The sequence below is a fragment of the Lepidochelys olivacea genome (genome assembly GCF_965140295.1).
Source record: "Lepidochelys olivacea isolate rLepOli2 genome assembly, chromosome: 7".
Lineage (NCBI taxonomy): Eukaryota > Metazoa > Chordata > Testudines > Cheloniidae > Lepidochelys > Lepidochelys olivacea.
Genome location: NC_140417.1, coordinates 38261599 through 38277228, shown reverse-complemented (window position 1 = coordinate 38277228; position 15630 = coordinate 38261599). Strand labels below are relative to the sequence as shown.

Sequence of the window (15630 nt, the reverse complement as noted above, 5' to 3'; positions counted from 1 at the left end):
TGTCCTTTGTTTGGGGGATTAATTCATTATAGATAGAGAGTAAGAATCACACCTTTTCAAATCATAGTATATCTTTTCACCTGCTAGATACTGTACATTTTGTTAGGGTACTGGAGATGGCCAAGAACAAAACTGGTCAGTATTGACCTTCATGTGACTCATTTGTGCTCTTTTAATTATTTTGCTAGCCTATAAAAGCCTATTTTTGCCTGTACATCTGCAACTGGAAGTTACAAAAATCGAGAATAAAATATCCCATTGCTCAGTCTCAATAATTGGTTGAGGTTTCAGTTAATTTGCTTGTACCTCGCATATAATGCCCTGCAGAAAGACCAACATCTTCCCAAGTTCCACTGCTGGCTGCTGTCTTAAAGCATAGATTGAATTCAGATCCTGAAGTTGAAATGAAAACTTGGAAAGGTATTAATGTGTATTTATTTGTGAGTGCATAAAATATTGTTTGACAGATGATGGGATTGTTCTCAAATGCATCTTGCAATATGTTAGTTGTTTCTTGTCCTCTTACCTATTTGGATCCTATACAGCAATAGTTAGTGATTGAGCAAGGAGGTTATTATTTTGCCTTTTGTTAAACTTTTGATTGCAAAAGGCTTGAGTGAGTTTGTGGAGTGTTGACAAATTTCCTGTGTCATTAATATTATTTTGAAGTCAACTCTTCTTTGTCTCTGAATTGGATTGTCGTGTATTGTCGTATATATTTCAAATGTGCTACCGTGACTGAGGAAAGTTTGATGTAGATTTGTTTGTTTGTTTTTCCCTCTGGAGGAAGTTTTGGAAAGTCTGTGGCTCAGAAAAAATATGCTAGGTAGCTTTTATTGGAATTTCTGTGGAGAGATGTAAGATGATCCAGTGAGGGGAGTTTTCTCAGTAGATGAGCTGAAGCCGTATCGGGGTAATAATGTTTATTTAAACATTATTAATATCCAGCTTGGTTTGAGATTGCTTTGACCTCTGTAGATAATTTCTGATTTTTAAAGAAGGTCTTTTTCTTCTCTTCCTGTACATCCTGGTCCCGTTTCTCCCCCAGGCATAAACTAGAACGTGTTTTCTACAATTTAAAACTGTATATCTTGGGATAAGAGGGTATTCCAAAGCTCTGAGAATAGGAGATTTTGAACTCAGCAGGGTTGATGTACTGTTATGCTTCTATTTCTTTTGCTGCTTTCATACTCTAGTGATCATTTGTTCCTGGCTCTCTTGTACTGTTTTTCCAAAGGCAATAAAAGGTAAGTAAACAAAGATAGCATTCTCCGATGCAAGCTTGGGAGCTGCTTTAATGGAAAGCTTTTTAGAACAGGGACATTTCACTAAAAAAAAGTGATTGAAACCTTACAAAATGGTGCTTTTTGAACTCATCAGAGCTTGGATCACATTTTTTCAGCTTTCCTTTCAGGAATTAGTTTTCTTTTTTCACTAGATTTCTGCCTCCTTACATTCTCCCATGAAAAAAGTGCCCTGTTCAGGCTTATTTGTAGGACACATTGATAGCAATTAATCAGAATTATTTTAAGAACAGGAAGACAGTATTTAGCTATTCATAACTAAATGATTTCAGTAATAACCTTTGATTTTTTTCATTTTTTTTCACTTGCACAGCCTCCCTTCTCTTACGCTTTTCCAACTGTGAATATGCGTCAGATGAGTTACATTCAAATCAAGACCAAATGATATAGCAAGCTGCATTTCATCCTTGACCTTCAATGTAACACACACACAACAGAAGTTTTAGGAACTGGAAAGCGGACATTCTCTTTTAAAAATAGTTTGTTGGTTCTGATACATGAATGCTAATACAGTGAAAATCTTAATATGAAAATACACTTTGAAAGCTTTACTGTAGGTGATTTTTTTCCCCTACCATCCTTGTCAATACTGAATCTCAGTAAAATAAGTACTCATGTGTACCTTTTGATGCTCTGCCTCCCCACTTTATTGTTGTTAGAAAGACAGATTCTCTGTTCTCCACAATGGAAAATCTAGTCAGATTTAAGTTCAAACAGAAATCAGACTCAACAGACATTAGTTTTGAAACACCTTATATTGGATAGTTTATGGCAAATCAATTGTAAAATGTTTCATAGACTGAATATAGAAAACTGATATTTCATATAGTAAAATTCACACTTAAGAGTTTTGATTGAAATATAAATCATATATAAATATTTAAGAAAAAAGGTACACTATATGATGAAAGAAGGCAATGTGTGTTACGTTCATTGAGTTTAAGGCCTGCTTACTTTATAATTTTAAAATATAAACAGAAGTGCAGTAAACAAGTTACAAAGCAGAAAATATCCATTTACTACATAGTGCTGTTCAAAATACACCATTACAATCAAATGAATTTGAAAACAAATACCCAATGTACATGTACTGTAGACTAAATTAGCCATGTGTTTGATAGAAAATGTGTCTGATCATAAAGCTATTGCAGCTTCATTTGGGAATTGTTTTGGTATGATAGAAGGCAATAAGTTTAGCTAACTACATATACCTATAGAGTATATTCAAATATATGCACTGCACTAGCAGTTAATCACACTACCAAAAATTTTATCTACAGTTCATTTTTGTTTTTGGAAAAAGCGTAGCTTTCACAGCGTATAATTTTTATAAATAATCATAATAAAAAATGTATGGATAAAATTAGTTTTTGCAAACTGCATTTTTAGAGCAGAATACTGGCTGGGTTTTATGTTTATCAGAAGAAATTAATGGTATTTTATTACATAAAACAGCAAAGTTGGTCTAATATAAAATAAAGGGTGAAATGTTGATTAAGTAGTATTGGTGACCTATTCTTCCAAGAAATAATGCTTTCTGTCCCCAGAGGCTTTATTGACTACTGTGTTCTGTTGGAACTGAAACGATACACTTTTCTTGAATTATTACAGCCCATTAATATTTAATTTTATATAGATTAAGGACAGAATGTTCTCTGTACTGCAATAACTAAACAACACTACTTTCTATTTTATTGTAAAGCAACAAGTATAAGCAAAATCAGGTGCAAGGCAGAATCTCTGATCTTATCCCACCTTTTGCTCCTAAGAAAGTGCAGTGTCAATGGTACTGGCATGTAGGATCATTCATTTTTTGGATGTAAATCTCAGGTGCCGTGTGCTGTGCTAAATTAAGTTTTTCAGCCTTAGTGCTAAATAGTCTTCTGTTTATGTGACTAAATAAGATGTTTGAGATTCTAACATAGGTATTTTTGTTTGGGGTTGGGTTGTTTTATTTATTTTTATGGTTTCATTTTTTTTACAGTCATCCCAAAAAGAGATGATTATTTTCATGCAAGTACCAGTATATGAGAACTAACAAGACAGATACCCCCCAACTTGACGTGTTGCATAAATATGTAAATACTTAGCCAGAAAATATTTAAATATATTATTTGTTATGCTATTACAGTAGCATCTTCAAACTTGTTATTGTCTATTGTGTAAACATGGATTTACACAATTGTAAAAACATATATTAATGCTGTAGGGGCATCAACAGAGACAATAAACTACAGAGTGTCATGAAAACACCTAGTTATACAAGTATACATTGTTTGCCCAATGTAATAGACATGTGCACCTTCCACTGAGCTGAATGGAACTACTGATGAGCATAAACTTAAGCATGTGCATACATTTTTATAGGATTGCGGACTTAGAGCTGCTTGGCAAACTAAGTGTAGACACTACTCAGAAAGTAGGATTCTTAACCCCATAAACTATAACAATTCCAAAGACCATTTACTCCATTACTGTATCATGATGTTTCATTCAGTACGTTCCAAAGTATTGAATCTATTCATATAAAATAATAAATGGCTCTATTCAAACCTGAACTATTTTTGATGTTCAAAGTCATTAATCTAACTATTGTTCTCAGCTCTCATATGGCAGCTCCCTTTGCATTAATTCTACATGGTGAAATTCAAAAACACAATGAGGAGCAGAGTATTTTTGAGGTGGTTCTGACCTGGCCATATTTAGGAGATATTGGAAATGTCAGAACAGAGTCTTTATCTCATGAGGATTCCTACTCAGTTTCTCAAACCCAGAGGTTCAGATAGATATGGATAATTATTCTCAGCTTTGGTGCCAAACTTTTGAAGTTTGCCATCCCTTATTAATTTGCCTCTTTAAAGTTAAAAATGTATGGAAATTAATGCATGCTCAGTATTGTGTTTTCAAATCTTAAAATCTTGCCTTTTTTTCCCCTAACCTCCAAAAAGATAACACTTTTCTGGTACATTTTTGCAAGCTGCAAAATTCATTATCACAAAGTGCAAATGACTACCCAAAAAAATGGTAAATTTTGTATTGAAATCTGAAGAATTAAAAATCGTCAAATTTTTTGGGATTTCTTAAAGTCACTCTCATGCTAAAAATGGGGCTTATAACAGTAGTGAAATATGAGAATAATGTGGTGTCACATGTACAGAGGCTTTTCCAGGTGCCATTGCTACACTGACAATGTTCATGCTTTACTTTTCCTGTAAATCTAACTAGTCTAAGGGTGCATATTGTCATTTTTTTTTCTGTTGGTGTAATACCTAAACATTAGAACGCTTCTCTTTACAGATGTGCCAATCCATTGGATCAATGAATTGGATAGGCGTTTGTGATTATCAAAGATATATATTTAATCTAATTACAAACAAATGTTATAATACACGGGTAAGAAATAGGACATTTAAGTAACATACAAAAAAGAAAAGAACATAGAAGTTTTTAATCACAAAAATGTTTAACTTGTTTCAACAAATATGAAGAAAACATGAATCTTTGACTCTTTTTTACAGCACATTGTTATAATACTTTACATATACACTGTACAATATTTTTTTATCAGAAGGCTTCCGTACAGAAAAAAAAAAGTTGTATAAAACATTCTTCACGTATCAGAAAAACTGTTTTGGACTGAAACACAGGGTTTTCTTAATCTGCTAGGTAACTGGAGTAGGGGGCAAAAATCTGATCATTCTTTTGTTCATCTACATTCATATTGGTAAAAAGGAAAGTTGTTATGCCTCTGAGAACACAGAGGACCATTCTCAACTAAAGCCCCTGTACACAAAGCAGAACTTTATAAGCTACCTCCAAGAGATTTGTTCCTCTTCTTGCCTGGGTGCCAATTCCACAGACTCTGTACTTTACATGTACAGCACAATTTGTTTTTGTTTCTAAGCAACAGATACATAAGATGTTGGCGGTTCAAAGCTGTGAGCATGCAACATTTGATGGAATTAGGCTCCCAGGCTTTTTAGGAAGTGATCAATTTAAGGTTCGCTGATGTCAGTAAACTCTTTCTCTGGGGGAGGGCCACCTCGGTACCAGCTGCAAGTGCCATCACTTCGCTTGATACAGGCATAATGCTTGGCCTGGTGCCCATATAGCTTCCTTTCTATCAGCCAGTCTGTCCAGAGACACTCGTTTGGTGTAGTGATTGAGCAGGGCACCATGTAGCAGGTAGTAATCTAAATGTGAAATATGAAGTTAGTTCAGTGTACTCATCAAAATTCCCATTAAAGTGACATTTCTCATTTGCTTCACACCTTTTCAGCATATGAAAGTTTACTCACAATGTCTGTACTGATTTTGAAATAAGTAATTATGTGGAAATCAAATAATTTATAAAATGTATTCTGCATAAGACAGTATTTTTGCAGTTCCCACCAAGAAAAAAATTTCTGTTTCCTCTAAGGATTGAGCCTTGAACATATTTGACAGTCACTGTTACTGCCGATTTCTATACTTACTTTGCAGCCACAGCCCATTTGGTACCTCTGGTTAAGACTCTTCTTTTGAGACAAGGATAGATCATCCCATGGTTCAATGTAATTGCATAAATGGATGAGAACTTTACCATCATTTAATATTTGGCCTATATGGGGGGAAATAACAAAAATAAGGTGTGTGAACCAGAGTGTACTGTAAACCCTAGTCTACATTCTAAACTCTAAAGTTTGAAGCTAATAGCTCCAAATAAGTCAGATTTCACGTGTTTTCAGTAACTGTTGTTTAAATTGCAAGTACAACAGCTCAGCTTAACTATTGTGCTGTTACATGCAGATTGAAAAATGTTAATATTTCTTAAAAGATGCTGATGGTCTGCCAACAAGGGATATGAAAACAGTACTATGTGAGACTAGAATTCAAAATTATTTTACAAACATCTGGCAGTAATTAAGGACCCTATCCTGCAAACACATTTGGCATGTGAGTAATCCAATTGAACTCAGTGGGACCACTCACGTGTGGAATTGTTTACAGGATTAGGGTTTAATTTAGTAATAGGACAAAATAATGGGCTGAGACCTGCTAGAGAAAGGCCAGCCTTTGTAACAGAAATTGCTATTTACATAATGATATTGACCTCCTTTGTTAAAGCACTGTGAGATCTACTGCTGAAAGATGAAAGGTACTATATATAGAGCCTTGCACGGATACAAAACTTGTATCCCCATCCGATCCACAATCTGCAAAAATGGTCCATGGGTGTCTACATCTGCGAATATAAAGTGGATATCAGATTTGCAGGGCTCTAGATATATAAAACCAAGGTGATATTATCAGTATGTTACTCTGTAGATTTTCATGTTAGTATCACTATGTCCATAAATTACTAATTACAGCATTAATTCTATATTTGGTACAAAATCAACTAGATAAATAATTAAACATTCTTTTTGTTATAAGGATTTTATATGTTAAGATTTGTTTGTATTTTACCTGTGAGGAGATATTGCTTCTTGTTGTTAGCTTCTAGTTTCACTCCACAGAGAGATGAATCAAAAGGAGTATAGACATACTGAACATCTTTCACTTTTTCAAACCCCTTAAACATCTGAAATTTTTCCAAAAAAAAATAAAAAGAATGTGTTATTGCACCAAGAATTTTATTTGGAAACAAAAATATGACTTGAATAAGCCAAAACTTTAGAGTAGATGAACGATATTTGAACCTCAGCAGCTCCCATAGGCAGTGACTGAAACAATGGCTTGATGTCTCTCTTTGAAATAGGGATGAGCTCAAGCTGTGAAGTCTGAAGCTATATCAGAACTTCAAAACCTTACCTACCATTAAGGGTGTTCAAATCTGAGGTTTGGCACAATCTATAATTTAAAATGAAATGTACTCCATTGTTCTGAGATAAAAGGCAAGGGAATTTTGTCTGCATTTTATATAATTACAGATTTTAAAAGGTCCACTCTTCAGGAGGGTTTTCATAGACCATTCAGATTTTTAAAATGTAAAAGACTCTTTACTGGCATCTTACATTTAAGGAGCAATGGAAGAATTCAGCCACACTGCAGATACCAAGCCATTTTAAAAAGCACATTACAGTGTTGACTCTCCAGAGACGCAAGTTGATCTAATTGTATTCATTTGGACAAATGTTGTCTTTGTTACAATAATGGGGTGTCCTGTAAGGAACATCGTGCAGTTAGCTTGAGAATCCCAGATTCTAATTTCTGTCCTTAGTAAAAGCTGTTAAAAACTGCAAAGGAGACTGTTGATACTCTTCTAGTAAAATGTTAGTGAACATGCTTCTCTATGTATGTCTTCACACAAGATAGATCCACTGGTGGTGCAGTGAAAGAACCTGTGCGGAATAAAGTATACTTTTGCACACAACTCCCTTATCTTCAGTGGATGCTGCTTGGACATATTCAGGGCCAGAACTTGGGCTGCTGTGATTTTGGTCTAAGAATAATTGGAGTTTTGCCTTCATAAGGAGTATGGGAACAGGTCCTTAGAGTTTACAGCCTGCAGCACTCAACTGAAATGGGAAGTTTTAGTAACAAAGCCCAGGCAATACTAGATATGCAGCATGCTGTCCAAATAGTACTTCCATACTCAGTTCTGAAATACATTTTTAACATAACGTTTGCAAAACAAGTCTAATTATACCCAAGCATGAGAGGTGCTAATCAATTTCAGAATGCCTGTTATCACCTACAATATGATATAACTGAAACTCCATCAGAGAGGAGGCCCCTTTTGTTTACATCATGCTGTGTGTTGACAGGTTCACAGCTTCCAAGTATAGTTGGCATTACTGGGAAAAAAAACTGTCATACTCAAATTCTTCTCAAGGGATTTAAATACTGTATGGGACTTGCAAATATATTGTAAATGTGTTGGTTTTCTAAAGCCTCTTGATTAAAGAATGAGAAAAAAGCCAAGAATTGACTGTTGCCATTGGATCTCTGATGTAAAACATCAGATGCCAATCTGAAATACTTTGTACAAGAAATAAACACCCAGGATAAAAAAGTGTTCTATCAATGCAAAGAGCCACCAGTGCAAACAAAATAAGAACAAAATTATTAAATCACAACTTGGGTGTCATTCATTTATATTTATGTTAAACAAAATTAAGTCAAATTAGTTAAGCCTGCAAATCTTGTTCTGATATACACGATCCTCTCTGCAAGGTGGCCATAGGAAGGAGCAGAACCATGTGCATGTTGCAAAGACACTGCTTCTAATGATGACACTGAGCCTGAAATTCAGAATGTTTAGTCCTTACAGCTCATGTTGAAGTCAGTGGAAGCTGTAAGGGCTCAGCACCTCTGAAAATTAGGCCACTGATTCTAAAAGTAATACAACCATTGCATTGATTGGAGTGTATTCTCTGTATGTCTACACAGCAAAAACAAAAAGATCCCTGAGGCAATAAAGTCTGAGAGCCCAGGTCACCTGACTTGGGCTCGAGCTGAAGGGCTAAAAATATCACTGTAGACGTTTGGGCTCTGGTTGAGCCTGGGCTCCAAGACCCTCCCCCCTTGCCAAGTTTCAGAGGCATGGCTACAGTCCAAGGTTGAACTTTTGTCTCCGCAGCGTGAGCCTGAGTCAGTTGACCTAGGCTCTGAGACTCATTGCCATAGGATTTTTTTTATTTGCTGTGTTGACATACCCTTATGACATGAGGTGCTTCCTTTCAGTGCTGAGCTAGCTTGAGTCCTGTCCATGCAAAAAAAAAACCTAACTCTAGTGTGGTGGTGCTTTTAATTCAAGATGGCTGGTCCATTATGGGGTATAGCCTACAGCAGAGGTGGGCAAACTATGGCCCGCAGGACTGTCCTCCCCGGCCCCTGAGCTCCTGGCCGGGGAGGCTAGCCCCCGGCCCCTCCCCTGCCGTTTCACTTTTTTGCTTGCACCCCCCACACCTCCTGGGCTTTCCAATAAGCTTGTCCTGCCGCTCTGAGCGGCATGGTAAGGGGGCAGTGGGAGGGGAGGTTGGATAAGGGGCGGGAGGTCCCGAGAGGGGCAGGGGTGGTTGGATAGGGTGGAGATTCGGGGAAGGGCAGTCAGGAGATGGGGGGGGGAGTCCCAGGAGGGGGGAGCAGGGAGTGGGGGGATACGGGGGGGCAGTTAGGGATGGGGGTCCTGGGAGGGGGCAGTCAGGGAACAAGGAGTGGGGGGGGGTTGGATGGGTCGGGGGACCTGTCAGGGGGCGGGGGTGTGGATAGGGGGTGGGGTCCCAGTGGGGCGGTTAGGGGTGGGGAGTCCCGGGAGGGGGCAGTCGGGACAAGGAGCGGGGGGGGTTGGATGGGTCGGGGGTTCTGAGGGGGGGCAGTCAGGGGGAGGGGGCAGATAGTGGGCAGGGGCAGGCTGTTTGTGGAGGCACAGCCTTCCCTACCCTGCCCTCCACACCATTTCATAACCCCGATGTAGCCCTCTGGCCAAAAAGTTTGTCCACCCCTGGCCTACAGCCTGAGTTAGCACAACTCGTCAGATACTAACATAATCAAACTATGCTGCTAATCCAATAATTTTTGCAACTCCAGCGTTATTTCATCGTGTGGCAGCTTTCATTTGAGTTAAGCTAACTCAAACACAGATAATTCAACTTAACTCGGCAGTGAAGACATTGCCACAGGGACTTATCTGGAGGTCTAGCCAATGATTTTTTCAAAATGATTTGGATTATGTTAAAGAAGTGGTTCAGATCTATCCCAGTAAATAACTTCCACTATAAGTGGTGCACTGGGGATTTTTAAAACATAAGAAAATGTGCCATGCCACACTATGCTGTGGACCAGTTAGATCTCTGGTTTCAGTTGGATCACTTCTAGATAGGAGACATCCAAGGAAGTCCTAAGGACTACAGACAGTGGTACTGGTGATTCAACAGGTGGAAGTCTTCTCTCTGTAGGCACGGACCAACCTGATATTAGAGAACACTGTCTTCAGGCAGATGTTGTCTCGCTGAGATATATAACTGAGGCCATGGCCATTTGTAGTCATTTAAAGATCTCATGGTACTTTTCTTAAGAGTATGAGTGCTAACCTCCATGTCCTGATTACATTCCGTTGCTGTAATTACATTCTGTCTGCTATATTCTCCAGGCATTTTCTGTTGTATGAGGCTTTGTTCTTCCTTTCCTGAGCTGTTATGCAGGGTTGCTGTTCTTTGTTTAAACATTTGCTGTATTTTTCACTAAATGTGGCTGCATTTCTCTACCAGTATATCTACCAGTTTTTCACTTGTGCCCTAAATTCAGCCCTGGAATAGAACTGCATTCATGTGTACTAAAAATTAATTTTCTCTGTATATCAGTTTAGGTTTGTAAAGTGTTGTGGTTTCTTGTGGGATGGTATTGTTTATATGGGCCTCATTGTACCACTCTTATACTTATCAGTGTCCAGATACACAAGCAGGCCCTTTAAAGGTAGTAGAACTACTTACATTATGTACCTTGCTATGCAAGAGTGGGTGGCAAAATCAAGACTTATTATTATTTATATTATGAAAGCAAATATTATCTACTAATACATCACTTTCTACCCTTTAGTGTTAGTGCAATGCTCTAAATATTTTTCTAGTTCAAGAAAAGAATAGCAACTGGAAAAATTACTATCTTACCTAAATTTAAACACCTACCAGTAAATATAAAATAAGAGTACAAAGCATCAGTACTTCTTTGTACTGTGTAATGTACACTGCTTGTGAGACTAGTAGTAAAACTGTGTTGCTGTTAGTTACAAAACATTTTTAATTGTGCTAATAGTTAATGCCCTAAATTGTGAACATTTTGACACTATTTCTTTAAATCTTCTAGACTTAGTCTTCTCTGCAATGGGAGGGAGCAATGCTTTCAACACAAAAATTAACACAACTAAAAACGGTTACTCACCTTCTCGTAACTGTTCTTTGAGATGTGTTGCTCATATTCATTCCAATTAAGTGTGTGAGCACCGCATGCACAGTTGTCAGAAAGTTTTCCCTTAGCAGCTCCCGTCGGGTCAGCTGTGGAGCCCCCTGGAGTGGCGCCATAATGGCGCTCAATATATGCCCCTGCCAACCCAGCCCCTTCTCGGTTCCTTCTTGCCAGCTACTCTGACAGAGGGGTAGAAGGATGGGTATTGGAATGGATAGGAGCAGCACATCTCGAAGAACAAGTTACAAGTTGGTGAGTAACTATTTCTTCTTTTTCGAGTGCTTGCTCATATCCATTCCAATTAGGTGACCCCCAAGCCTTACCTAGGAGGTGGGGTCAGAGTTATGGAATCACCGCTCTGCCAAAAGCTGCATCATCTCTGGCATGCTGGATGATGGTGTAATGAGAGGTGAAGGTATGTACCAAGGATCAAGTTGCTGCCCTGCAGACTTCTTGGATCAGGATCTGGGCCAGGAATGCCGCTGATGAGGCCTGTTCCCTTGTGGAGTGTGCCATAAGTGCTGGGGCTGATATCTTGGCCAGCTTGTAGCACGTTTGGATGCAGGATGTGATCCAGGAAGAAATTCTTTGAGATGAGACCAGGAGTCCTTTCATCTGATCTCCTACTGCTACAAACAACTGGTTTGACTTTCTGAACGGCTTAGTGTGCTCTGTGTGGAAGGCCAGTGCCTGACTAACATCCAGATAGTGCATCCTCTGCTCGCAGCTACTGGCATGAGGCTTAGGATAAAAAACAGAAGGAATATGTCTTGGCTGGTATGGAAAGATGACACCACCTTCAGAAGAAATGCTGGGTGAGGCCTAAATTGCACCTTATCCTTGTGGAAAACCATTTAAGGTGAGTCAGAGGTGAGGACCTTTAAATCAGAAACCCTCCTTGCTGATGTAATGGTGACCAGGAAGGCTACCTTTCATGACAGGTAGAGGAGGGAGAAGTTGCCAGCCATTCAAATGGGGGCCCCATTAGCCTGGAGAGGACCAGGTTAAGGTTCCACGCAGGAACAGGCTGTCTAATCTTGGGGTGTAGCCATTCCAGCCCCTTGAGGAAACGTCTTACCATGGGGGTGGCGAATATGGAGCGTCCGGATACTCCCGGGAGGAAGGCCGAGATAGCAGCAAGATGTACCTTGATGGATGATGCTGCCACACCTTGTTGTTTCAGGTGCAGAAGGTACTCTAGAATGAGTGGTATAGGCACCTGGAGTGGAGGTGTATGTCACTGGGCACACCAGCAAGTGAAACTTTTGCACTTTGCTAGAGAAGTGGCCTTGGTGGATGGTTTCCTGCTGCCCAGTAGGACCTCTGTGCTCAGAACTGGTAACAGAAGTTCCGTGGGGTTTATCCATGAAGCTTCCAGGTTGTGAGGTGGAGGGACTTGAGGTCCAGGTGATGAAGGTGACCGTGATCCTGAGTGATCAGGTCGGGGTGGAGTGGTAGCGCAATCAGGGCATGCACTCCAGGAGTGTGGTGTACCAGTGTTGCTGGCGCCACCAGAATTACCTCTTCTCTGTCCATGAAGATCTTGAGAAGTACCACTTTCTGTTGCTCCGAGTGGCAAACAGATCGACCTGGGGAAACCCCCACCTTTGGAAGATGGAGTGTATGACATCCCGATGGATGGACCACTCGTGGTTGTGGAACGAGCTGCTGAGGCGGTCTGCTAGTTCGTTCTGAACTCCTGGGAGTTAGAATGTCTCCAGGTGAATGGAGTGGGCTATGGAGAATTCCCATAGCCACAGGGCTTCTCAACATAGGGGGGAGGAATGGGCTTTCACCCTGCTTGTTGATGTAAAACATGGCAGTGATGATGTCCGTCATCACTGCCATGCACAGTCCTTGCACCAGGGCCTGAAAAGCCTGGCATTCTAGATGCACCGCTCTCAGCTCCTTGATATTGATATGAAGGGGGAGCTCGTCCTGTGACCATAGGTCCTGTGTTTGGAGATCTCCCAAATGCACACCCAACCCAGAGCTGACGCATCCGTTACTAAGGAAAAGGAGGACTGGGGGCTGTTGAAGGTGATTCCTTTGCACACCATCTGAGGGTCAAGCCACCATTGGAGGGACTCAAGAATGTGTTCTGGGACCTTCACCACTGAGTTTAGGCTGTTGGGCCCCGGGCAGTAGGCAGATGCAAGCCACACTTGCAGGGGTCTGAGTCTCAGTCTGGCATGCCGGACCACATAAGTGCAGGCTGCCATCTGGCCAAGGAGACTCAGCCATCCCCTTGCAGTAGTGGTCAGGTACCTCCTGAGACCTTGAATAATATTTGACATGACCTGGAAATGGGTTTCCGGTAAAAACTCCCTTGCCTATACCAAGTCCAGCACCACTCCGATGAACTCTATTCTTTGGGTCAGTGATAAGATTGACTTGTTCATGTTGAGGCCCAATCTTTCGAAAGTGGACCTGAGATTCCACCTGCTCCCTGGTGCGCCCCCTGAGCAGCCAGTCATCTAGGTATGGGTATACCTGCACCTGTCTCCTTCAGAGGAAGGCTGCTACAACTGACATGCATTTCGTGAACACATGGGGAGCTGTTGATAGACCGAGTGGGAGGACCGTGGATAATTTTTGTGGTCGACCACAACCCGTAAGAATCGTCTGTGAGCTGGCTGAATGGCTATGTGAAAGTACGCGCCTTTCATGTCGAGGGGGGTGTACCAGTCTCCTGGATCCAGGGAAGGGATAATTGTGCTCAGAAAGACCATGCGGAACTTTAACTTCACCATGAATTTGTTGAGTCCTCGCAGGTCTAAAATAGGTCTGAGACCCTCCCTTTGTCTTGGAAATTAAGAAATAACGGGTGTAGAAACCCTTGCCCCTTAGTTCCTGAGGAACCTTCTCCACCGCTCCTATGGCGAGGAGTGCCCGCACCTCCTGGATAAGGAGTTGCTCGTGAGAAGGGTCCCTGAAGGGGGACGGGGAAGGGCAGTGTGAGGGAAGGGAGGAGCTGAATTGGGAAGAATATCCCACTTCTACCATGCGAAGAACCCAGCGGTCCGATGTTATCAGGGACCAAGCGCGGCAGAAGTGGGATAGACGATTCATAAAAAGAAGGGTAAGGATCCAGTGTCATGGTGGGTGTGCCGCCCTCAGATGTCCCTTCAAAAGGCCTGCTTAGAGCCCAACGAAGGCAAGCGATCACAGTTCCAATGACCATCACTGGCGGTAAGAAGGAACTGAGGAGGGGCCGGGTCGTCAGGGTCAGATATTCAGCGCCATGAAGGTGCCACTCCAGGGGGCTCCACAGCTGACCCAATGGGAACTTCTAAGGGAAAACTTTCTGACGACTGTGCACGCAGTGCGCAAACACCTAATTGGAATCAATATGAGCAATCACTCGAAGAAGGAATAATATTTTTGAGAGGAATAGCTTAAAGAAGTCTCTCCTATATGAAAAGTACTAAATAGGCCCCCTAGGTAACATAAAAGTAGGCGGAAGAAGAAGAGGAGCATTTTGCTTAGTTTGTACAGTTGCAGTCATATGTAAAATTGAATCACTAATGGGATCTATGAGAGTGATAAGTCTTGCATCCCATGGCTAAATTAAAGGGCTTGAATGGACTTCAGTGAAACTGATGCTATAAGTTCAGCTTTACTAGCTTTCCCATAATAGACTGTGTGACTTCATAGCTTGTTAAAGCAACTGAGGAACAATTAAAAGAATGGAATAAGTTTAGCTTGATAGCACTCTAATAATAGCTGTATAGATAGTGCTTTGAAATTGTGGCTCAGACTGGAGCTTGGGCTCTGAAGTTCACCCCCACCTCTCTAGGCTTCAGAACCCCAGCCTTAGCTTCAACTTCAAAGAGCTGTGTTTACAGCAATTTTAGAGAGCTTGCATCTGCACTCTCCAAAATGCAGTGTAGGTATATCCCGAAGGTGGGAGAGATTGTTTGGGAATGTCCAAAGGGATGTATCCTGGCCTAAATGCACAAAAATGTTCAGCAGAAAATTTAAAGATTGTGGTTAAGGAGTATTTCATAGATTTATAGGTTTTAAGACAAGAAAGGGACCATTAAATCATCTAGTCTGACCTCCTGTGTAACGTAGGTTTGGTATTGTAAAATGAAGTCTGGTCTATTAGGCCTTGATCCTTCAAACACTTACGCACATGTTGAACTTTAATTACGTGAGATGTTCTAACGACTATGGAAAACTCTGTCCAAAATAGTCACGAGATCGTTAATTACCTGAGTGGCCAAGATCTTAAAATATGGTACTTCCTACAGCATAGTGTCTTCTAATGATGTGCTGTGGCATCAATACACTACAAAAGTGGTGGAAAGAGTGCCACATACTGAATCAATAACCTTACTTCCTCTGTAGCATCTTCCATCCAAATAGTAACCAGTTCTGAGTTTCCAAAGATGGTGAAAACTGATGAGATCATAGTGCAAGGCAGTGTAGCTGC

General features: G+C 40.5%; 2 protein-coding genes across 2 annotated transcripts in view; one reads left to right on the top strand and one right to left on the bottom strand.

Annotated features, from left to right (window-relative positions):
* SYN2 (synapsin II) overlaps positions 1–15630 on the top strand; it is a 424652-nt gene that overhangs the window by 271345 nt on the left and 137677 nt on the right. The window lies entirely within an intron of this gene.
* Positions 4892–15630, bottom strand: part of TIMP4 (TIMP metallopeptidase inhibitor 4) — a 51215-nt gene continuing 40476 nt past the window's right edge. Inside the window, exons 3-5 of the mRNA XM_084633726.1 lie at positions 6753–6867; positions 5780–5904; positions 4892–5497 (exon numbers count right to left, since the gene is read on the bottom strand). Of these exons, the coding sequence (XP_084489852.1) occupies positions 5300–5497; positions 5780–5904; positions 6753–6867 (438 nt within the window). The 3' untranslated portion in view covers positions 4892–5299. The remainder of the gene's footprint in view (positions 5498–5779; positions 5905–6752; positions 6868–15630) is intronic.